The 23,245-nt window shown below is 55.2% G+C and overlaps 7 protein-coding genes across 7 annotated transcripts; 3 read left to right on the forward strand and 4 right to left on the reverse strand.

Annotated features, from left to right (window-relative positions):
• Positions 1-25: 25 nt before the first annotated feature.
• Positions 26-1,791, reverse strand: P884DRAFT_212511 (Metallo-dependent phosphatase-like protein; the record flags this gene model as incomplete). Its single annotated transcript, XM_069439150.1, has 2 exons — positions 26-614; positions 695-1,791. 2 exons carry the CDS (start codon positions 1,789-1,791, stop codon positions 26-28), a joined length of 1,686 nt encoding a protein of 561 aa, XP_069293449.1.
• A 3,016-nt stretch (positions 1,792-4,807) lies between these two features.
• P884DRAFT_288187 (Pyoverdine/dityrosine biosynthesis protein-domain-containing protein) lies at positions 4,808-10,282 on the forward strand (the record flags this gene model as incomplete). Its single annotated transcript, XM_069443926.1, has 6 exons — positions 4,808-5,392; positions 5,468-5,842; positions 5,915-6,421; positions 8,159-9,253; positions 9,338-9,405; positions 9,506-10,282. The coding sequence occupies 6 exons, from the start codon at positions 4,808-4,810 to the stop codon at positions 10,185-10,187; spliced, it is 3,312 nt and encodes a 1,103-aa protein (XP_069293450.1). The 3' UTR covers positions 10,188-10,282.
• A 992-nt stretch (positions 10,283-11,274) lies between these two features.
• On the forward strand, positions 11,275-12,520 carry P884DRAFT_332939 (Ctr copper transporter family-domain-containing protein). Its single transcript, XM_069445819.1, has 4 exons — positions 11,275-11,594; positions 11,662-12,011; positions 12,088-12,180; positions 12,246-12,520. The coding sequence occupies exons 1-4, from the start codon at positions 11,454-11,456 to the stop codon at positions 12,292-12,294; spliced, it is 633 nt and encodes a 210-aa protein (XP_069293451.1). The 5' UTR covers positions 11,275-11,453; the 3' UTR covers positions 12,295-12,520.
• A 629-nt stretch (positions 12,521-13,149) lies between these two features.
• On the reverse strand, positions 13,150-14,575 carry P884DRAFT_232771 (uncharacterized protein). The gene is made up of 2 exons (XM_069439860.1): positions 13,812-14,575; positions 13,150-13,706 (listed from the first exon to the last, which is right to left on the reverse strand). Exons 1-2 carry the CDS (start codon positions 14,471-14,473, stop codon positions 13,244-13,246), a joined length of 1,125 nt encoding a protein of 374 aa, XP_069293452.1. The 5' UTR covers positions 14,474-14,575; the 3' UTR covers positions 13,150-13,243.
• Positions 14,576-15,707: 1,132 nt separating this feature from the next.
• Positions 15,708-16,943, reverse strand: P884DRAFT_288190 (survival protein sure-likephosphatase/nucleotidase-like protein). Its single transcript, XM_069443927.1, has 2 exons — positions 16,665-16,943; positions 15,708-16,559 (listed from the first exon to the last, which is right to left on the reverse strand). Exons 1-2 carry the CDS (start codon positions 16,840-16,842, stop codon positions 15,844-15,846), a joined length of 894 nt encoding a protein of 297 aa, XP_069293453.1. The 5' UTR covers positions 16,843-16,943; the 3' UTR covers positions 15,708-15,843.
• Positions 16,944-19,541: 2,598 nt separating this feature from the next.
• Positions 19,542-20,641, forward strand: P884DRAFT_319505 (uncharacterized protein; the record flags this gene model as incomplete). The annotated part of the gene is made up of 3 exons (XM_069445359.1): positions 19,542-20,086; positions 20,162-20,294; positions 20,358-20,641. Exons 1-3 carry the CDS (start codon positions 19,604-19,606, stop codon positions 20,639-20,641), a joined length of 900 nt encoding a protein of 299 aa, XP_069293454.1. The 5' UTR covers positions 19,542-19,603.
• A 232-nt stretch (positions 20,642-20,873) lies between these two features.
• Positions 20,874-22,800, reverse strand: P884DRAFT_252296 (major facilitator superfamily-domain-containing protein). Its single transcript, XM_069440724.1, has 2 exons — positions 22,439-22,800; positions 20,874-22,364 (listed from the first exon to the last, which is right to left on the reverse strand). Exons 1-2 carry the CDS (start codon positions 22,634-22,636, stop codon positions 20,943-20,945), a joined length of 1,620 nt encoding a protein of 539 aa, XP_069293455.1. The 5' UTR covers positions 22,637-22,800; the 3' UTR covers positions 20,874-20,942.
• Between the last annotated feature and the right edge of the window lie 445 nt (positions 22,801-23,245).

Below are 23,245 nucleotides of genomic sequence, written 5' to 3' on the forward strand. Positions count from 1 at the left end.
ATACAAAAGAAAGAGAGCATTCCTCTTAGTTCTTCTTGGCCCTCCGCGCCCTCGCCATCCTGGCCGCCCTGTTTGCTTTGCAGCGGCTCACCTTGGTCAGCCGCCCGTCCAGGGCAATGTCGACGGGCGATGTAGCCTGGATATGCCGAACCAGGACCTCATCCACAGCGTCCAGGGTCACCAGGTTCTCGAATGGGGTACTGAACATGTTATCTCCTCCGCCGGCCACAAAGTCCATCGTGACGATCTTGTACTCGGCCGCCTTATCCAGCGGCTTATCTCCGATGGTAACCGAAACGAGCACATTGTCGGTGCCGTTAGCAGAAGCCGGGCCGTATTCGATCCGGATGCCGCGTGAGACCTGCAGGAACGATGTGACCGGCTTGCCATTGTCCACGTTCACGCCGGAGATGATACCTTCGAGGACCTTCCACAGCAGTTCGCCTGTCACAGTCACCTCGACGACGGAATTGCTAAAGGGAAAGGCCGTCAGGACTTCGCCGCGGGTGATTGGCCCGTCGTCGATCGTGGCCCTGACGCCACCGGCATTGACGAGAGCAAAAGCAGGCGCTGTCTCGGGGGTGCTCGCGTTGAGACGGTAGGTGAGCAAGGCACTGCGCGACCGTTAGCATCTCCCCCTCTCCCCCCGCTCGAATGTATCCGAGACCAACCGGGGGGGCGGCACTGCACTCACTCGGAAACAAAATCGCCCAGCAGGCACTCCTGTTCCTGGCACGTCGTCTGGTCCAACACAACATTGCTATATCCGATCTTCTCCTTGGCGTACTCCTCAAAGGGGCCGCGCCACTCGTTAATCTGCTCCTGCAGGTCCTTATCCTGGGCCGTCGCGTTGGTGAGGTGGATAGGGGCGCCGTGGTAGGCCAGGATCTTGCCGTCGGCGTCATACGTCACGTCGATATAGCCCAAGTACTCTCCCCAGCGGTACGCGGTGACGATAAACACCTCTTCGCCATCCTTGTTCTCAACGATGGTGGGATACGGGCCGACGGCGCCCTCGAAGTCACCCAGCGGCGTGTGGCTGTGACCGCCCATGATCAGATAGAGGCCCGTCGTCTCCTTTGCCAGGCGCTGGTCCTCTTCGTAGCCGATGTGGGTGATGGCCGCCAGGCGGGTGATGTTGGTTGTCGAGCGGATCAGGTCGACAGTGTTTTGGACAGCGGCGACCGGGTCACCAAACTTGGTACCCTTGCCGGGGTTGGAGATGCCCGGCGTCGTGTCGGTCGTGACACCGATGACGGCAAGGTCGTACTCGGGGAAGATGTGGAAGGGCTTGATGGTGCGGTTGAGGACCTCGTTGTCCGATTCGATGTTGGCGGAGAGGATGGGGAAGGTCAGGTTCTCGAGGAACTCGCCCAGGTAGTCGTCGCCCCGATCAAACTCGTGATTGCCCAGGGTCATGGCGTCGAAGCCGATCTGGTTAATGGTTTCGGCGATCTTCTCGCCGCCGTAGAAGTTGAAGAACATGGTACCCTGGAACTCGTCGCCGACGTTGAGGAGGAGGGAGTCGGGATGCGACGGTCGCGTCTCCTTGAGCACCGTCTTGACACGCGAGTAACCGCCATAGCAACCCGCCTCCGGACGCGTGCAGTCGGTGCCGGACTTGGAGAATTGGTCCAGGTGCGCGTGCACATCATTGATGTGATAGAAGGAGATGTTGTAGTTGCCGGCGTCGTCGATAAACCGTTTGTTAAGTCTCCGGCTCACGAGGTGGTCTTCCCGAACAGCGAGAGCCGTGCCCAGAAGGCAGGCTGTAGCGAGGGAAAATTTCATGACTGTGCGAAGGAGCGGGGATATGCCGCGCAAGAGAGCAGGCTTGCAAGGGATGCCCGAAAATCCAACTGTTTGACTTCTTGGGAAGTCGCGGTCGGTCAACGGCGGCTGATGTATGCAGGTGCTGTGACGATGTCGGCAACTTCCTTAAGCACCTCAATTACAACCACCGCTACTCTGCAGTGTAACGGCAGTCCCGTGTGTGTAAGTCGTACCGGCCAATTCAGTCCCAGATCTTTCTTCTTCTTCTGGCGAAAACTCATCGGACGGGAGCGACTCTTGGATTTAATAAAACCTTCGCCGCGCGTTCGTGCCTCGGCGCCGAGAACACACAGTTTAAAGTACCTTCCACTTTTGGGGCTTTTCCCACAATCGCACCTCAACCTTCCTTAACAGGGTCGAGCAAGGACGTGGGGCTGATTACAACAGACCAATCTCCTCGAGCCATCAATGGCTTCCCGAGGATCGACACGTGCGGACCCAGTTTGACCCACGTGCATACACCAAGCTCAGCAACTGGGTTCGATGAGCATTGAACAACTGGAGACCGTTGGGCCTTAGTGTGGGTATTAATCCGCTGTTCAATGCAACTAACACACTTGTCTCCCACAGGACGCTGATATCGCGTGCACGTACATACTAGTACACTACTACTCCGTATCTGGACAACAGAATTAGGTCCATCCGTGCAATTTCGCTACTAGCAGTAGTACAGATACAGGTTGTTCTCTGTTCTGGCCTATTCTTGTTCGTCTCAGAGCACCACTCTGTCATGCTCAGTCCCCCCCCCCCTTTACACTATCCCATGTTATCGCTGAATAAGCACCCTCGTCTCGACATGGAAGTGGCGGGATAACTCTGCGGAAAGAGGCTTGGCCGAAAGGTGCAACATCTGCCTGATTTATTATTACCGCTCCCATACCCCCGGCCGAGTAATACGGTTCGTTCTAGTAGCCGTTCTAGTTGTAGTCGTAGTCGCTGTTCCAATTCGGCAATCATGTCTTCGGCACGCAGCTCCGCCGTGTTGGCGTGAAAAGAGAGCCCGAGAATACCGTGCTTGCCGTTGTCTGTTGCTGTGTTCAGCTGTGAAAGCTCATAAGGGCTCCGTATAGCCGGTCTTCTGTATTTTCGGGACGGTCCAACAGTGGCGCTGGTATCGATCCTTTGACGCTGCTGCTGCCGGATCGCAGCCCTCCCTGAGCCGCCGCTAAGTGGATAGAGACAGGGAATGCAGGCACCAATGAGTGTCAGAATATAAAACAGGACGCAACAGAGATGATCTCTGGGAGACGCTGATGTTGTCCAAAGCATCACATGGTCAGCCATCCACGTAAAGTCCGTGGGGTCAACGGCGATTGTTAATTAGCGTGTAATTAACACTTGTAAGCCGCAACGGCTCCGGCGCTGGCAGCCCCATCAGCCGAGATGCCAAGCGGGTCAGCTTAGAAGGCCAAGGAGACACGCCAATACCCAAGGCCCGAGTGCAGAGGACAGGGCCAACTTCATCCTCCAGCCCATCTGCAGCCGACACAGCACGATGGTTGGGTACAAGACAAGGTATAGATCGAGGAGGACCGAGGAAACTCCGTCGGCGACACTGGCGCGCATCGTGATTGAGAAGTCCCAGCACTTCCCCTCCGGCTCGATCCATTGGATTCCGATGGGGCGGCATTGCAGCATGAGCATGGCAATAATGCCGGCGAAAATAGAAAGTATAATACCGAGGTGATCCACATCATTGTCCCAAGCAGCCGGCCCGGATCGAGGATCTTGGCCAGTAGCATGATGACAGCGAGCTTAGGTGCCGCGAACAATTAGCGGTCATGAAAGCGATCCAAATGTACATACAAGCCGGCCTTTCGGGCATCCTCTTGTGACAACGTCCCCCTATGCCTGCCGACCCTCTACGAGACGGCTCTTCCGACAAGTACGAGGTACAAGATGGTCAACAACTGCACAAAAAACCAGTCCTGATCCGAGTCGAACTATGAGGACTGCTACATCCGTCGAGAGGGAGAGAAGGACTGACAAGGGAAACAGTGACAATGTAGTCCTCTATTGGAAGCGTTTTCAGCGACAGTAGGCGGCTGTATATCCTTCCGGCTACGAACAGAACGGCAAGACCCGTCATCGTTCCAGTAGTAGCGGCGCCCGGCTTTCTTGCGCCTAGCCGGGGTAAGGCTCTTCGATGCCCAAGGTTATTGACATGAGATTAAGGTGGTATGGCGCGTAGTCATACGAGTATGATATCCCAAGATGGTGTTGCATTCCCAAACCATCCATGGCTTGTATGTCGTCAGGTGTTAACAAAATTGATGGCCAGACGGTTCAATTTTCTGTAATTAGTTAACAGATTTGACAGTCCTAGGAAGATTTGGGTGGCTGTACCCTGGTGGGTCCGGGAGCCTTTGTAGGCCCGGTCCACGGCCACATGCAGTGTATGTTTGTATGTAACTTACTGTCCACTACTTTGGGCAGCCCATGAACCCCGCCGGCTTACTGAGCCTGGTATGGTAGCTAGGCAACAAGTTGAAGTTTCTTGGCGCTTAGTTGTCGTGACTGGGCGAAACGAAGCTCGAAGATGCCCTGTTTGCGCGAGCCACGCTTGCTGATTACGGATGGAACAGCGCTGCTAGCACGGACGCTAATTATTTTTGGTTTCGGCGCACTTAACTGCGAGCACGCCCGGGGTCCTGAGCAGATCGGACGCCGCTACGGAGTACTCCGTACACTAGTGTCTGACCTCTCGACCTGTGTGGCTTGGGCTACGTGGACAGTCTGGTGTGATCTTCGTCTTCCCAACACGAGGGTGCAGGGTAATTATGTACGTACATACTTAGTCACACGCGCCCCTTCCAGATTTGATTCAAGCGCCATCGCTAGGATGCACCAGGGATAAGAATTACACCGCCGGCTTGGATGCAGCACGGCGGTTGTTCTCGACTAAACTTTGACGAGTTGCTCGTTTATTATGTTCCTTCCACAACCGGTAATGACTTGTACCGCCCGAGGCGAAATGTTGGTCCTCGTCGCCGAGTTGTTTCTCCTTGCTGCCTTGCTTATTATCTGCCTCGCTTACTTCGTTTTCTTCGTGCCGCCAAGATACCCAACCAACATCCCAGCTGTTCCTTTTTGGGTGGCTCTCATACCCTTCTTCAAAGACGTCGACCAATCAGAGATCTTCCGCGAGTACATCGAGAGACCGCTCAGGACTCATGGTGCCGTAAAGCTGTTCTTCGGAGCCCAGTGGAACATCTTAGTGCACAAGCCGTCATACCTCGCCGCCATCTTCAAAGACGAGGACATTTACCAAAAGAGCGGCAATCAGAAAAAGATTCCTCACAGCGTCCTCGCGCACCTCCTTGGTGACAACATAATATCCAGCCACGGGGAGAGGTGGAGAAACTACCGGTCCGTGGTGAAGCCCGGGCTGCAGAGAGACTTCGAGGCCAGAGCAATTGCCCGCAACGCCGAGCACCTTTGCGGCTTATTGAGAGATGCCCAAGTCCGCGCGGGAAACGGGGGTGTGCCCGTCCAGGAGCTACTGCAGCGGTACTCGGTGGCGAACTGTTCCGAGGTGGTACTGCAAATCAAGCTCGATGTAAGTCAAGATATTAATAATATGCGAAATGTGTTGGAGGCATTGCATTGACGTACGTTACTTACATCTGGTGAGGCACTGACTTCTGCCAACGCGCCCATCAACTCTCTGCAGACCGAGGTGAAGCGGGAGATTTTCAAGCCCATCTTCATGAACTTCCCTGTTCTTGACCGGTTTCCGTTCCCAAGCCGCACAAGAGCCCGCCGAACCGTTGACAGGTTCAAGCATGAGCTCAGGCGTGCGCTTGTCGAGAGCCACGCGGAAGAAGACGCCATGTCCGTTTCGGCAGCGTCTTCTGACGGCCTGGGCCGGCGGATGTTGGACGCCAGAGAGTCCGGACTGTGGGACGAGAAGCAGCTGTTGGATAACCTAACAGTTGCGTTCGTGGCAGGTCAAGAAAACCCACAGCTCTGCATGATATCCACACTATACCTCATGGCCAAGCATCCCGTAAGCCCCCGCGGCGGGCTCCCCTAAAAGTGACCAGGAGTCTCATATCAGTAATAGCTGACGGCTGCACAGGAATCCCAAGCTAAGCTCTATGCCGAGGCTCAGAGTAAGGGCTTGCTGGGGCGCACAAGCCCGGACCCGGACCCGGACCCCGACCCGGAAATCCTGCAGGACATGCCGTACCTGACTTCGCTGATATACGAGAGCCTGCGGCTCTTTCCCCCGATTGGTCAGCTAGTCAATCGGAAGGCAAGCAAGGATGTCCTACTGGGCGATGGCATCGTCATACCCAAGGGAACCTATCTAGGTTACAACTGCTACTCGACCAACCGGGATCCTGCTGTCTGGGGCCCGAGAGCTGACGAGTTCGACCCGGCTCGGTGGGGAGACTCGCCATTGGCCATTCGGAGGCAGTATCGGCTGCGGAAAGCCAAAGCGGAGTTCATCAGTTTCCACGGCGGACGCCGCGCCTGCCTGGGGGAGAAGTTTGCCATGCTGGAGATGAGGGTCACTCTAGTCGCTCTCGTGCGAGAGTTTCGCTGGATGCTGGACCCAGCTTGGGTGGATAGAAAGACACCCGTAAGTCATCAGCCTGACCTGTCTTGGGCCATTCTGGACATGCCGGGGCTCTCTATTAATCGAGGTGGATAATAGGCTGGACCTCTCTACCCTCGTGCGCTAAAGCTCGTATTCTTCGACAGGAAAAAGGATCTTTGCTAAACTAAGGTAATAGACATGCTGGTTGTCAAAGCTTACATAGTGGGTTGCCCAGCGGGTCGAACAACGTGGCACACGCAATGGCCAGTTTTAACCTTAACACTGCCTTGTTTCATCAGTACAGAAAAGTCTGAACTGTTTCTGGGTGGCTTTGACAATGATGCAATATTTCTCGACCTCGTTGCTCATCTTCCTACGCTAAATTGAAATGCTTAACGAACAGAGGCCACCAAGAGTCTTTAAAGCTCTGAATCGCGCTATTAGTGAATGTCCATCCGCCGCAATAGGTAATGATGTGTATCAGCGACACTGGCTCATTTAGTAATTAGTCCCTCCCCGACGTTTAAGTATTGCATGGGTGGGACTAACTAGTTAATTCGCTTTGCAGCGTTCATGATGTTGGATCGGATATCGTGCCGAAGAAAGATCGGATGTGTCCGAATAGTGACACAGATCGTGGCATGTCGAGCTTGTTTGGATCCTTCTGGATACGGAACCCGCCGTTGGTCACAGTTCAGGAGTGTTGGTCGTTAACTAATTACCCCTCCTCGGGGTTGTGGTCGTCTTAATGAGCCGCTGTGCAGTCACCCTCCAACTGCCAAGCTGGGTCGAGAGAAGGAACGCAAGGCTTGATCAAAAAGACAGCGGAAAGGAAAGTAGGGGGGCCCTACAAGTAGACGCCGAGCGTTGGATGTACTGTAATCCGTATAACTACACATATGTACAAACATCTCGATTCGCCAATCCCCGGACCCCGCCCGTGACATAAATAGACTGGCTCCACTCAGAATAGAGTGGCACTTGTCACAAGGGACCCGGCACTGGCTGAGCCTCGTTCAAACCGACCAGGGTTTGAACGAACATTATATGCATTGCGCCTTCTGGGGCTTGATCACGAGGAGATGATGCAGCGTTTGTAGTAACCGTTCTCGGCTATGCTCGAATCAGCTCGACCCATCCTCATCCAGAGCGAACAAGACTCATTTCTGCTTCGTTTTCTCAAGTAGTGGTGCATTCAGATGCTATAATTACGTCCCATTGCACCGTCAGGGGCCAAGGACCGTTTCCGTTGCCAACCGAACTTGAGGGTAAAAAGGTACCTTGATAGGCAAGGAAGCTGCTAGGGGCAGGCAGGCAGAATTCGACATTCTGGCACCGGATTTAGCCCGCTAATATCTCGAGCACGGTGTATTGGTTCCGAGAGAGTCCAAGTTTCCTCTAAGAGAATCCTTCCCGGCGACTGCCTTGCCGGCGCCCAGTACCTCACCGATCCCTTCGTCCAGACACAAGCTGGCCCCGGAAAATTAATTAGGCGTCTTGCACGCCGTTTGCCGGATTCCGATCGACTGTTCTCTGCGCCCTTGTTGAGCAGCAAGACGTATAATCGTCTCATCTAATTAAAGGCCTCCGCCAGTTCACACGCCAAATCACCCAGCGTCTTAATTATTTCGGATATTAATACCTCTCTGCGTACTACCTATTCAGCTCCATAACCCATACATCCGTCGGCCTCTCTTCGCATTTTCTCTGTTCATCTCTTGTCCAGACTGGCCTTGCGGCAGTCGCTTTTATTCGTCGTTAAGGTACCTACCTACCTAGTTACGAACCATGGACTTCTCAAACGAAGGCCAATCATTCTACCACCGTCTGCAAGGCGCCTTCGTCACGGATGGAAATGGAAGGCTCATGCACTGCACCGGGCCTCAACGGCAATGGGCCCCGGATAACCGGGGTTTGTCCCTTGGAGACTCTGGCGACGTTAGGATCTACCAGGACTGCGATGCCCGCCAACACAGGACTGTCATCCTGGTCAACAGCGCGCGCTCCGATCACGCAGACATCGCTTTAGACGAGTTTTTTGTGCAGTTGGTTCTCCATCAAGCTGATTTCAGCGTACGTTCTCGGCCTCTGAAAACGGCAGACAACGACCCGAGAGCCGAGCAGATCGTGGATCTCTTTGACAGCTATCTCAGATACCAGGGCAAGGACGACAAATGGGTGGACGGCGGGCGAACGTATTTTACAGAGCGTGTCCGTCACTTTACCGCACAAGAGCGCCCCATCGAGTTCTGCCTGCCTGCGTTCCCCTGCAAGTCGTCCAACAGGGACAAGGTTACGGGGCCCGACCCCGACCGGGGAGAGGAGCTCGCTCTCGAGAGGCTCCACGATTTCGTCGAGGCCGTCGAGCGAATATACGGGCCCGGTGCCAAGCTGTGGATCATCAGCGACGGCCATGTCTTCAGCGATTGCATCGGCGTTGACGATGCCGATGTGGACGCGTACGGCGAGAAGCTGAAGCAGATGAACCACGCCATCGGCGTCCGCAGGGGCAACACGAACCGCGTCGGCTTCAAGTCCCTCGTGGACCTGTTCCGACTCTCAACGTCGGCGGGTGACGGCGGCCTCCCGGCTTTGGCCCAGCGGCTGAGCCTTCTTCCGTCCATCGACCATCATGTCAGCACCAAATTGACCGAGGAGGCCGAGCTATGCCGGCGCCTTCTGATGGCCGGGTGCGGCCCACGGAGATCTGCCGTCCGCGCTAAGATTGACTCCAAGGACCCGGCCATCACGGCGCTCTACCGGGGCTTCTCGCGATTTATGCTGGAGGACCTAGAGCACCACCCCTACACCCGGAACTTGACCCGGTCGCAACAGAAGAAGCTGTCGGCCAAGGTTGCGTTCGAAATGATCTTGGTGCGTAATCTACCCCTCTTCATGTCCTCGCTTAAATATTGTGAAGTAACCACCGTATCGGGCTGTTTGCTGACGCAGAAACAGCGCAACCAAGCATACTCCAACCTGGTCGAGATGCTCTTTCCGAACCACGTCCGCCTGTCCATCCATGCGCAAGTTTCTCCTTTTTTTTCGCTTTCGCTTCCCATCCACCTGTTCCCCTCCCCACTGGGATCCTATAAAAAAACCCCGCTAACTTGCTCATCGTCCCAGACACAACAATGCGGGTCCCAAATTCGGTATCCAGCTCTTTGACCCGTCCCGCGTCCGCGCGGTTCAGACTCTTTCGGCAGACGGCGAGCTCATGACCTCGCTCGACCTGCTGCACATCCCCACGCCGTGGCACAACTCGGTCGTGCAGCTGGCCGGGAGCGATGTCATTCTCGTCACCAAAGCCAAGCTCGCCAGGGCAGCGCTGGCCTCGGGGAGCATGACGGGCGGGCTGGTCGGCGCCGAGGAGGGAAGGGCCCATTTCATGCTCGAGAAGAAGAAGTCTGCCGGCGCTGCTATCCCCGCCCCGGTTGCACCTCCTACTCTTCCGCCAGCTTCATCTGTTGCTACTACCCCTGCTGAAGGGGTGGTGGAGACCGAGTCTGAGATGGCCCCTGCGGCGACTGAGACGGCTACTGATTCGACCACTGCTGCGGTGGAGTTGCCGAGAGCTGCAAACCGCCCTACGGCTGGGAAGCCAAGGAAACCAACCACAACGTTCGCAGAAAAAGCAGACGATGTGGTCCGTCGTAGCACGGGCAGTTCGGTCGGTGGGGAGAAATCATCGCCTGCGAGCCACGCAACGAATTCCTCCTCCTGGCTGGCAAAGCTGCGCTGGGTTCTGTCGCTTTTCGGCCGAAAGAGTCGCGAGATGGTTGGTCGACACCTGAGACTGGGAACTTGAGAGCACAAAGAATTTTGATCCGAGCTTACTCGTACCTGAACTACCCCAACCATTTCACCCTTCCCTTCTCACCGCTGTACGAGAACCAAGCCGTGGATGGGGTTCCGAGCGTTTTGGGTGGTCGGAAAACAGGCCCTGCTTGGGCGCATCTTTTTTTGTATAATTAAGTGCCCGGTTGGGAATGTACCTTTGTATTATGCTCGGAGTTTGGAATATTTCCTGCTCTCTTGACTGATGTGGCACTGTCGAAAATAATTTGACCGGGCCGCCCTTGAGTTTTCTTCTTCCATGTCTGCGGCGGCTCTTTGCATGGTCTTGTCATCTGGTCAAGTGCTGCCACATTCCCCTGTGTGGTCGATGGATGAAATCAGTGGTCTTCGTATCTCTGCTACGGTCGTTGATGATGGTAGATTGGTGATGGTAGAAGAAGCTGACCAGGGCTCCCTGTAGGAAGATGTGGGTGGCTGTAACCCTGGTGGGTCCGGGAACCCCAGTGGGGCCGGTCCACCACACCCTGTGGTTCTGCAACGTCGAACCAGGGTTAGCGCAGCTGAATCCAGAAAGCAGGCAGGCCAAGAAGTAAAAGGAAACCAGTATACCGGGATACCGGGGTGGGGGGGGGGTCAGGTTAGTGGGGCCACGCGGGCCGTTCTGGCGGTGCACAGCCGGGGCGGAGCAGAGTGAAAACCACCTCAAAAGTGGTTCGTGGCCAGCCACAATGTGCTCAAATGCACGCAATTGGCCGACTCTCGCCCTTCCGATGCGTGAGAGTCTACCAACACGAGATTCGGAGTGAGTCGATCTTCTATTTAGGTTTTCTTGCCAAGCCTCCACTTGCGGCACCCGCACACGTTGGCGGCACAGCAGGCGTGAGACACGTATGTACATACCAGGAAGGCGTGACTGGCGAAGCCCTTTGCAAAAGACCGAGTGGTAGGTAGGTAGCGTTCCGCATGTGCCAAAGCAAGAAGCCCCGAGTTCCATCTAATGGCAGTTGCCCCTGTGGTACATACCTCATATTCTGGTAGCTGCCGCACTTATTAATTACCGGTCCGGGCCGTTGGCGGCCCAGTTCCTAACCCAAATCGAAGGAAGTTCGTAAATAAGATTTTAAAACCCCAACTCGACCCCCATCAGACATAAAGTAGTTTTTGTCCTTTCAAGGCTTGAAAGTTCACCTTTCTTCCGCAGGTCCATTCTACTTTTACGCGGATCGCGACTCAGTAATTACCTCCGAAGACAGCACTCCCAATACCTCGCCGCAAGATGGATCACCACGACATGACTGGCATGTCGTCCATGGCGACAATGACTACGACGGCTGCCGCGGCTGCTGCCACGAGCTCTGGAAAGAGTGGGATGGGCGGCATGGGTGGCATGGGGAGCGGAAACGGTTGCAAGATCTCCGTAGGTCTTCCTCGGTCGGCCACTTGACGGAATCCCCCGGCTGACTGACTGACTGCCTTGTTCATAGATGCTGTGGAATTGGAACACCATCGATGCATGCTTCATTGCGAAATCGTGGAAGATCACGTCCAGGGGCGTCTTTGCCGGATCCTGCATCGGTGTCGTACTGCTGGTTGTCGTCCTCGAGATGCTACGCCGTTCAGTCAAGGAGTACGACCGCTTCCTCCTCAACAAGCACCTCAAATCGCTGGCGGCCGCCAAGGCGATTCCATCGCCAAAGACGGCGTCCGATGACCGCACCGATGCTCTTCACTGCCCTGCTGTTGTCAGTCAGGGGTACCGCCCGAACGTGTTCGAGCAGGCCATACGCGCTCTACTGCACATGTTGCAGTTCGCCGTCGCCTACTTTATTATGCTGTGCGTACTCTCTTGATGTCCTGCCCGAGGATAATAGTCCTCGGAAGCTTGGCATGTTCTGACTTTGATGACGCAGGCTTGCCATGTATTACAACGGCTACATCATTATCTGCATCTTCATCGGCGCCTACATTGGCAGCTTCATTTTCCATTGGGAAACACTCGGCGGGTATTTAAGCAATCCCATGTCCCCCGCCTCCCGGTCAAGGGACTCGTAAGCTAACCCTTTGACAGTGGACAGCAGACCAGCGCTTCCAAGGAAGCCACTGTGTGTTGTGGTTAGCCTTACTCTCTGAGGTCTCAAGGGAGGGCGCCTTGTAATGACCGAAACTCCCCAGTCGGGGGGCCGGTCCCCTTCCCCTCCTCCCCCATCTCCCCATTCCTTCCATCTTCTTTCCTTTTAAGCATGACGTTATCTTCTGTAGAATATATATCTAATCCTAATGCAACTTGCCATGATCAACAGCATCGATCACAATCAAGTCTTGTCCCATCTGGGAGCAGCAGCCTTGCATCATTGTTCATTGGACCGCTCGCTGCTGAACGTGAGATGGGTTTCTTGATTTGGCAGATTGGTTAAGCGTCCGGGCGGGCCGTCCAATGCCGTTGTGCTGGTAGTGTAGTTGGTGGCGGCTGATATAGCCAATATCTCCTGCATTTCCGGAGTGCTTCCCGCGGCACGATGTCACGCCGCGGCAATATGAGAGCGCCACAAATCTCTGGGCTTCTACCGCTGCATTGGGTCAATGTAACTGCAAGAGCCCAATAGGAAGTATCAAAAATGTAAGCGAACCCAACAACCTGGGCAGCAATTCCAAGACTATGTGGTCGTGTGAACAGCTTGCTGTCGACTTCCAACCCGTCAACCGTCAACATAGGTACCTTATCGTTGGGGCGAACGTTGCAACCCCTGCCTATGTCTACCTTTGGCGCTCGCCTCCGACCCCTACGTTCAATGTTTTGGGCACATGCCAAGATCAGGTTGTCGTTAAGGCAAAGATAGATCAGTTCGTTCGAAAAGGTTCGGAGTGATGTTAAAGACGCGTTTTGTGATACAAACTAACTAGGTCCATGGTTCATGTGACGACAAATAATAAAGTATATGCAATAAATTAATAAATTAATTAAGAAACAAAATGCAGTATTACGGTACAAGAGAGACAAAATCTATGGCAGGCTTCCTACCCAATCTAGGGTAATAGCTGCTCATTTTCTCGTTATTTAATACCACCTCACGAGAACTTGACCTTCTTGGCGTCCGAGTCAATGATATACCGCTGACCCTTGCCCTCGGTGAGCCCGTACAGCCGGTTCTTCCTCTTGTCGAAGCTCAGGTCCTCCGGGTGCGGCGGGTAGAAGCCGACGTTGTTGTAGGCGTAGCTGCCGGGGACCCAGCCGAACAGGTCGCCCTTGCTGTTGCCGTTGCTCGTCGAGATGTAGAACTTGCCGTTGGCCGACACGGCGCCCTGCATCTGCAGGATGCCGACGCAGTACGCCCACGTCGCCTTGGCCGTCTTGCCGTCGGCGCCCGTCTTGAGCCGGCCCGTCGACTCGTCCAGCGCCCACTTGACCAGCCGGATCGGGAGGCTGTCGTCCGTCTGGTACTCGCCCACGACGACCGTGTGCTCCTTCTCGGTCCGGTCCAGGGCCAGGAAGGAGAAGCGGAAGGAGAAGTCGGAAGACCACTTGTACCACCTATATTATACATAGTACGCGGTGTGAGTCAGCTTTGGATGAATTTTATTTTTGAGGGGAAGAATGAAAGAAAAGAAAAGAAAAGAAAAGAAAAGAGCCACGAACCTGATCTGAGGAATGACATATTTGTAGCCTGCGGCCGTGTATTTGCTGCCGGACTTGCCCACGGCATCGCCCGTGTCGACCTGCCAGATGTTTGCGAGGTCGAAGACGCGGATGCCGTTCGTGGTGTCCACCACCCAGAGCTTGTCGCCGTACCACATGATACCTCCGGCGTGGATGGGGACCTCGCGGAAGTTGTCCTCGGCATGAGGATACACCAGGAGGGCGTGGCGGTACTTGTCGTTGGCCCGGTCGACGAAGGTGACGCGTGCGCTCTTGTCGTCGTTGCGATGCCAGCTGACGATCCAGCCGTCCTTGCCCTCGTACGTGCCGCCCTCCACGGCGTCGGCGGTGGACGAGATGCCCTGCGGGATCCACTTCTCCGTCTCGAAGTCGTTGAAGTCGGACGTCCTCTGCCAAAGCTTCCGGCCGGAGCTGTCGGTGGTCATCTTGTGGTTGGCATCCTCGAAGACATCGCTGACGTTGACCCTCTTCAGCTTCTTGGCCAACGATGCCACGTTGGGATTATCCGTCTGCTCAACAAAGACGAAGTCGGCGCCGTCGCGGGCCTTGTCGCTGGTGTTGCACTTGCTGGGGTCCGCGGCCAGAGATCCGGGCACCAGGAGCGCCGCGACGGCGGCAAAGAGGGTCGACGAGAGTCTCATTGCGACTAGCGGTGTTCTGGAGTTTTGCTGTCGCGTGCTCCGTGAAGTTTGGAAGAAAAAAATAAATCCAAGACAAGAGGAGCAGCAAAGAACCACGGCAGATGGCGGTTGAACCTTTTAAATCTTGGGTTGTTGTTTACCAACCCCTGTGCTCCTTGGTCAAGACCGGACAGTTGATGCGGGCGGTCTCCGGCACCCCACCGAGCGTCAAAATTAGGACGGCTCATTTCAGCTCGGTGCCAAATGAGGCAGCTGCCAGATGGGCAATCTTGTAAGACGTTTTGGCTCTCTGGAGGCGACGGAGGAAAGCTGACCCGATTGCAGACTTGAAACGTTGGTTCTTGGCTGACATGCAAACCGAGGGAAAGGGGAAATTTTTACACTTCTCAGACAGAGAACACTGCGTGAGAATACGACAGGTTCGGAAGCATAAGCAGATAAAATACAGCTTTTGCAATGCGCTGTTGAATATTCATATGCTCCCACATAGTCTACGACCTTTCTTCATGATGCGCTCTACTTGATTCCGTACGTGCCGTCTTGTGCATACAGTACATAGGTACCTACCTAATTTTAGGGCCACGAGAGCCGTACTTGTAGTCATGCGATTGCCGCAATGGGTGGAGCTGATGGTCGATCACTGACAACACAGGTTCCTGATCGCCGTAATCGCGGGCGCTCGGCCTCGCCTCACTTTGCTGCCCAGACAGGCGAAGCTGCCGAGACAAAAAAAGAAACACTATTTATATCACCTTGTCGTCACTCAGGTATCTAGTCCATACTGTCATTACCCTCTCCATAGACGTTAATGGACATTTAGAAGTCTTTGTTATTCTATGGCAACCCAACGCGCAAACACACACACACACACACACACACACACACACATATATATATATAGTTAGCGGAGGCAGTCAACCCTAAGACCTCCAATCAAAGAAATAGGTAGAGGGTACCACTGATGAGAGGAAGCCCAGAGATCCAATAGGCATCAGGAACGGGCAGGGTAAGACACAGGGATTTTGAATGGATACTGGTCTACATACATCTCCGTACCTAATACGTACAAGTGCCGAATATCTGCGGAGGTGTTTGTTAAGATATATGCACCATACAGTACATGTGTCTTAAGAATCTCTGTGGACGTTTGAAGTATAATTACTCTTGGGGAAGAAGGTATTGGTTCCCTGGTACGTTGCGGCATGTAGCATTGGTGGCATGTTATGTGTAATTTGTGTGATAATATCAATTCATGAACCTTTTAGCTAGGACTAGGGAAGGTTTGGCTATCCACCACTAGCGAGCAGCTTTGATGATGGAAGCATCTGACTAAGTAAGGTACCGTAAAGCTCGGTACCCTTTCTTTTTCTTCACGGTAAGCACGTCAACATGCTCTTCAGCTTATCCCGCACCGCAGCCTGCTTCTCGGCCGGGGCCGTCGTCTTGTCGTTGGCATCCCCCACGCTGACCGAGATGTAGCAGCCATCGGTGTCCAGGACGGAGACCTCGGTGGGCAAGCGCGTCGATCCGCACTGCTCCGTGTCCGGGGCGGAGAAGAGGCCGACGTTGATCCGGCTCAGCACCCACTTGAACTTGCTCGCCTCGGTGCACTGGCCCTCGACCTTGGGGAAGTTGACGTTGAGGAAGACGTCCTCGGGGAGGTAGGGCTTGCCGCTCGCGATGACGGCGTTGGTGAGCGTGGCGGCCAGCTCGGCGTACACGCGGCTGCGCGGCTCCTCCGGGCTGTTCCAGGCCAGCGTGCCTTCGGACGCGCCCGAGAAGGCGATGGCGGGGATCTTTGCGTTCTTGGCGGCGTGGACGGCGGCGCCGACGGTGCCGGAGAAGTGAACCGCCAGATACGCATTGCTGCCGACGTTGGGGCCCGAGACGGCCAGCTCGGCGCCCTCGCCGTTCCACAGCTGGGGGCCAATGGTGTCGATGCCGTACCTCATGGACGTGGCGGGGAACGAGTTGACCCAGTTGAGCCGCGGCGAGGTCTCGTTGCGCCCGATGGGGCCGCTGTTGGCAGGGCAGCTGTTATACTGGCAAGGAGTGGACCTGGGGGAGGGCTCGATGTCGAGCGAGCCTAGTTATAATATTATTTAATAAATTAGGTTAGTTAGCGACCGCATCAACAAGCAGAGGAAAAAGATAAAGAAAGAGAAAGAAAGAAAAGTGCCAAACGACTTACCGGATCCTGACTTGTTCTCGGCGGGGGCGGATAGGACTGCATCGTGGCCCGCGGCTATCAAAGCGTCGTGAAAGGATCGTGCGTACTGCTCGGCCCAGCCATCATCGTTGGACTGGATGATGCGGATCCCTTGAGCACCGAGCGCTGGCAGGAGCGCAACGAGAGCGTTGAGACGCATCGTGAAGGTTTACTTGACTACTGGCCACCCAACTTCCCGTGTGCATACAGTACTTTTCAGGTTGCGAGAGGGGGTTGGGCGAGCGTTTCTGTTCATAAACGACTCTTTGTACTCTGTTGGAGGCCTAGCGTCCCCTTCAAAGTTACGAAACTGAGACGCCAGGGGCAGCAGGCACTTCGGCCGCCTGCGACCAATCACGTTGCGAAAACCGAAGTGTGCTCCCGGCGCTACAACCCCCAAGGTAAACACGGGGTGCGATCTCATGCATGTGATTCGACCAATCCAGCCGCGTGTTGGGATGCAGTGGCTAGCATGGGTACCTTGTGCGCGGAATCCGGTGCTTGAGGAATGCTATTAGCAAGCGATCTATATTACGGAGTACCCTACGGAACAAGCTGAAATGGAGAGATCCCCGAAAACCGCCGAGAGGTTGCGCTGATGTCTGAGCAGCGCCCGTTTTCACCTAATTACTACTTGTGCAAATACCGCGAGGAACAGATGGTTGCATACGGATATCACCGGATGTCACCTAGGTCAAAACCAAGGAGGTCACCTGCCTTGCGATCCTTCGTCGATATGAAGCCGGCACACATCCAGCCTGTAACCATTTGTGCTTGGCGGCCTCCTCGGGAGTGAGCTGCATATGCGCGTACACCTACGCCTTGGAGCAGCACGGTTCCTCCAGGCTAAGGCGCAGATCTACCTTGGTTCGGACGCGGATGCCCATGATCCCTTGTTCAAAGTCATGCCCGGCAGACTGCGGTGAGGGGATCAGGGTAGGTGTCGAGCACGGTGACGTTGGCTGGAGTGTAATCTTTAATTAGCCGGAGCTCCGGATGAGATGCAGAGCCCGTCGACGAGCCGATTGTGCCACCGCCTCCGACAACAATGACCTACGTGTCCCTGCGCGACACAGTCATGATGGTGGCTATTCTTGCTCCCCTTCGTGTTCCAGGTGCCTCTACTGACTGGATGCGGGTATCAATTTGCCTGGTCTGGCGCGGCCGTGACACGCCGTCCCTCGCCCGCCGCGGCCGCGTTCACTTCCGAGATAATGTTAGAGTAAAGGAACAAGAGCGATACCAGTGGCCAGGATAAGCAGGAATATCCAAAATCATACAAGCAGAAGAGGCACTTGGTCCGCAAGCAGTTAACACCACGGCCGACTCGGTTCAAATCTCTGAGGGAGTCGGTGCTAATGGAACCGGCATGACGATATCGATTGATCACTGCCTACCTAATTAGACACATGAATCTCTCTAGTATAGGTAATTACCTAATTATCTGGGAAATGCGCACAGGTAATACTCAGCACGAGCGGCTGTTTCGTAAATGGACGAGGAAAGGATGAAGGAATGATATTAACTAAATAACCCTCACATCCGGAGCGGGGTGTTCTGTGGCGCGTTTCCGCCGCTTCTGCTTCCTCCTGACCCACAGCACTGCTCAATTACTTTACTCGCAACCCTCCCGCCCTTTCTCCCCGGGTCCGGTCTGTGCCCGTGCCGAGTTGGCCCGACGAGGTCGCCGTAAGCCGAGTATCCCGGGACAGTTTGCCGCCGGCGGGAGCGGACCGGGTGCTGCGGGCTTGGCAGCTCCCTATCTCGGTTCAAACACTATCTCCAGCTCTTGGTGTCCTCCTGGTCGTGGAAGGCATTAACCACATACCGAGAAAGATTCAGCATTGAGCTTGTTTTTCTACTTATGCGGTCGACACGCCGCATGCCATTAGCACGGCTTAGTCTCCCCCTTTTCTTGCAATAATTACTTGTTCCTAAAAAGGCCCTAATTATTAACTGGAACTGTACAAGGCCCGCCTCTGTCCAGGGCCGGCATCGTCCCTGGTTGTAGGCGGATTTGTTGAGGGCTGCGCTCAGTTGGCATAATTATTGGAGAGAGCCGGGAGGGGCGAATCCACCACCACATGGCTGACGCAGACGATAATTGCTAATTACTTAATTACTCAGCGTGGAGGTTAATATCTGTTACCGGGTCATGTGGGATACCGTTGCGAGTTCATGCCCTCCTTTGTAACTGCTTCACGAGGAGCGGTGGTCCCCTATATCTCACTCCTTTATATCATGTCCTTCGAAAAGTGACGGCGAAACTCCTGATACTGCCGGTTACTAGCTTTCCGTTGCTATAATCAGACGAAGTTTCTAGAACTGATTTTCAATCCAGCATTTCGGCATCGGAATCTCCAGCTGTTCGACTTGGGCTCAGGATATGAGTCGAATTAAGATTACACCTTCCAGAAATACCCATTCTTGTAAGTGAGAGCCAAAATACCTCCAAACAGTGTATGGATTGCGGTTTACGGCATAATTACTGGACACGTGTTTTCAGTGCAGTAATAAACAGCATATATTAAGCACACTTTCAACTGGGCAGGTGGGAGAGCATGGTTGGTGGTCGGCAAATTAGCCTGTATTATCGAGAGATGCACCCAAGATCCGGGGTTCGGGAGTTGCCATACGCCAATAGCCGAGTAATTGCTGTTGCACATGGACAGTTTATCTTTAAAGTACCGTCATGATCCTCCAGGCCGCGACTGAACAACTTCATGAAATTGAACTCTGATTTCTTTTGGTGGTGATAATTAATAATTACATGTCCGATCCGACCAAATTATTCTCCATCGTTTTGCTGGACCCCTAGTGACTTGTGGTAATTGAGAAAGCAGTAAGAAAGGAGAGCCCAAGAAAGAAAGAAAAAAAAAAAGAGAGAGAGAGAGAAAGAGGGCAGAAACAGACGGAGCAAGATGCGATCTCCCTCCCTCCTCTTGCCGTTGCTCCCCCTCGCCCTCCCCCAGGTCGCGCGGGCGGCCATCAACTGGGACATGTTCGAGTACGGGGTGGTGCCGACGTTCCGGTGGTCGCGGCCCTTCCCGGACGACGGGACCAACCCGGGAGGCTTCCACGTGCACTGCCGGCACTCCAAGACGTTCCGCGCCGAGATGTACAAGCTGCGGGACCTGTCGGAGGAGCCGCCGACGGGGCTGGCGCCGTGGAAGGTGGGGATCGAGGATTTCCTGCGCAAGCGCGACTACGTCGGCAGCTGGGACGGGGTGGACCACAAGGGGCAGGACCGCGAGGTGGTCGTCATGGAGTGGCTCGACGTCCCCGGCGAGGTGAGGGCGTGGATCGAGGAGCAGCAGCGGGACCCGAGCGAGGCCAACGAGAAGAAGTGGCTCTTTGGCGTCTTTGAGAAGCCGAAAGCACCGGGCGAGAAGGTGTACAGGACGGTGCGGCCGAGGCCGGCCGCGCCGGCTTCTTCGCAGCAGCAGCAGCAGCAGGACCAGCAGAACCAGCAGCGGCAGGTTGAACAACAGAAGAAGGAGGCTGCTCACGACGGGCCCGAGGTGGCAGATCAAGACAAGATCGTGGTGTTTCCGGCGGGGGCCATCTACGAGATTCTACCGCTCTGGGTGGCCAACGGGAGCGGTTGCGAGCGTAAGGATCATCAATTTTTTTTCTTTTCCCTGTCAAGTGATATTATATGCTAATATGATGCAGGGGACCTCAACAATCTGACCATCTACCGGTCCCAGGCGATCGATCACTCGGTGCTGGCCTGGCCCGTCGACCACACCAAGCCTAACCGGGACATGGGCAAGCGCGACATCACGTTCAAGATCGAGGCCATGTCGGTCACGGAGACGGAAGACGCCAAGAGGGCGCGGCTGTTGTGGGAGAGGATGCACCGGACGATCAAGAGGAACGATCGGAAGCAGCAGCGGGAGAAGCGGCAGAAGGCCAAGAAGGAGCTCGAGGAGCAGAGGGTGAGGGATGAGCTGTAAATCAAATCAAGGTAGTCTGGCTACGGGATAATTATCTACGGGATATTTATATCTGCATTAATTAGTAGGTAAGCATCATTAACAGGTGTTGGTCGGTAATCTATTATCGAATTAATTAGGGATCTAATTAACTATACATATGCTCATCCAGCCAGATAATCATGATCCAACCCCCTCAACTAGCCATCTCGTATCTCTCTCTCTCTCTCTCTCTCTCTCTCTCTCTCTCTCTCTCTCTCTTTTAATATGCTCAGATATTTTGCTGCCGAAATAGAATGGAAAGAGAAAAGAGAAAAAAAATTCACACATCTAGGGTCGTGGCTTCGTGACGCGTCTCGGACTCGGGCTTGGATTGCCGGCCGGCTTCCAGCCGCATCCGCTCCTCCACCGTCAGCTCGCTCTCTGCCTTGCCGAGCTTGATGGTGGCAAAGATCAGGAGCACGACGGCGGAACAGGCGGTGGCGAACCAGAAGGCGACCTTGTGTCCTTGGGTGCCGCCCCTGTTCTCGTCCTCCGAGACGGCGAGATCGGCAAGGCCGAGGAAGAAGCTGATGCCGACAAACAGGAGGCTGTTGATGAGGGCGCCCGCGATGCCCTGTCTCTCGCGGGCGACGTTGGTCGTGATGAAGACGTTGGTGACGATGAAGGTGATGTCGACGCCAATGGTCGAGCCGAGCATGGCGGGAAAGATGAAGGCCCAGTAGTTGCCGTCTCGCGGGGCAAAGGCGAAGAGAAGGCAGGTTGCGAGGAAGCCCGAGGCGGAGAAGACGAGCAAGATCCTGCCGGGAAGGAGGTGAAGGGTGAACCCGCCGACCGTGGCGAGAACGACACCGCCGGCGGCCATGGGGGCGAACCATACGGCGGTCTGCAGGGCCGAAGCGCCCATGTAGTCGCTTATGTGAAAGCTGGCATAGAATAAAAAGATGCCAAAGACCCCGTAGGCGAAGAACAGTGCCACGGACAGGCGGGCCATGTATTTGGGCTTGAACAAGTCGAAGGGCAGCAGCGGTTGCTCGGCCACCCAGCCCTCGACATAGACGGTGGCGGCCAGGCACAGGACGCCGAGGATGAAGGTGACGATGATGTAGGGGGTGCGCCAGCCGTCGGGGGCGTGGGCGCCGTCGGTGAGGGCAAAGGTGGTCAGGATCAGGCCCGGGACGACGGTTGCGACGCCCCAGTAGTCCATCTTGACGTGGGCGTTCTCGGCGCGCGTCTGGGCGCGGTCGCGGGGGATGGTGGCGAAGGAGCAGACGCAGACGACGAAGGTGACGATGGAGCCCAGCCAAAAGTACCACCTCCACGACATGTACTCGGTCGTGGCGCCGCCCGTGATGATGCCGAGGAAGAAGCCGATCGGGGCAAAGGCGCTCCACAGGCTAAACACGAGGTTCTTGCGAGGTCCGGGCCGGTACGTCTTGCCCAGCAGCATGATGCTCGTCGGCAGGAAGGCGGCGGGGCCGAGGCCGCCGAGGGCACGGGCGACGATGAGCATCTGGTAGTTGACGCTGAAGCCGGAGACGAGCGACCAGACGAAGAACCAGACGATGCCGGCGTTGAAGACGACGTAGGCTCCGTGGATGTCGGCGAGGCGGCCGAAGGGGAGGAGGAAAGAGCCCGTGACGAGGGAGAACACGCTGGCCGGCCATGTCTGAGAGCCCTTTGGGATCTCGAGCGCCTTGGAGACGTTGGGAAGGATGATGTTGAAGCCGGATATGAAGAATTCCTTTTTTTTTTTGGTGTCAACACGAGCCAGGGACGGTCAGTGGCGACCAGAGAGAAGAGAAGAGAGAGACGTACGGCCATAAACATGGAGACTAGCAGGGAGCTGCAGAAGAGAATCTCGTGCAGCCCGTTTTTGAAGACGGCGGGCCGTTGGCGGCCAAGCCGATCGAGGTCAATGCCATCGTCGAGTTCGGTAGCGTCCGAGTCTGTCCGGGAGTGGTCACGGTTGTCGTCGGGTCCCGAGGACGGGAGTTCCTCGCCTTTGGGGGGCATGGGGCGGTATTGGGGGAGGGTTGAATGGACAGCGTCTTCATCACGGCCAATTGACTTATTTTTTTTTGGTGGTTGAGGGGTGTCAAGTCTTTATACGTCTTGTCTCTGAAGAGCGCGCGCGTGAGCGTGTGTGGACATGCACGCACTTTTACCGCTTGGCGGTGGTGGAATGGCGAACGAGATGGCGATGCAAGCAGCATCGAATTTTCGGCCAGATCCTGCACGAGTTGAGAATTTGGTGCCTATTTCGGCCTAGCGGGGAGTCTTAGACCCCACTGTTTGGATGGAGAAGGTGGGGACGCTACAGTGTACACTACGGTATCCCTACACTACTACGTAATTACTACTACAGCACACTACGGCTCCCGTACCGGAGGACCGAGCTGTTGATGACAGAGAGCGAGCTGAGACCCTCCCCGCACAGGAGTATAGTTTCCCTAGTTCAGATTCGACCATGCACGAGTGTTGAAGTAATCCCTAGTGTATACGGATTACGGTTTCGCATGTGGTGTACGAAGTAGCGTATAAGAGATTTCGATATTTCAAATTGATAAGCAGCCAGGCAGCGCGGCTCGTGCAGCGGGATGCAACCGTTGCCGTTGTGATACC

This window comes from Thermothelomyces heterothallicus (genome assembly GCF_042370625.1).
Source record: "Thermothelomyces heterothallicus CBS 202.75 unplaced genomic scaffold P884_scaffold_42, whole genome shotgun sequence".
Lineage (NCBI taxonomy): Eukaryota > Fungi > Ascomycota > Sordariomycetes > Sordariales > Chaetomiaceae > Thermothelomyces > Thermothelomyces heterothallicus.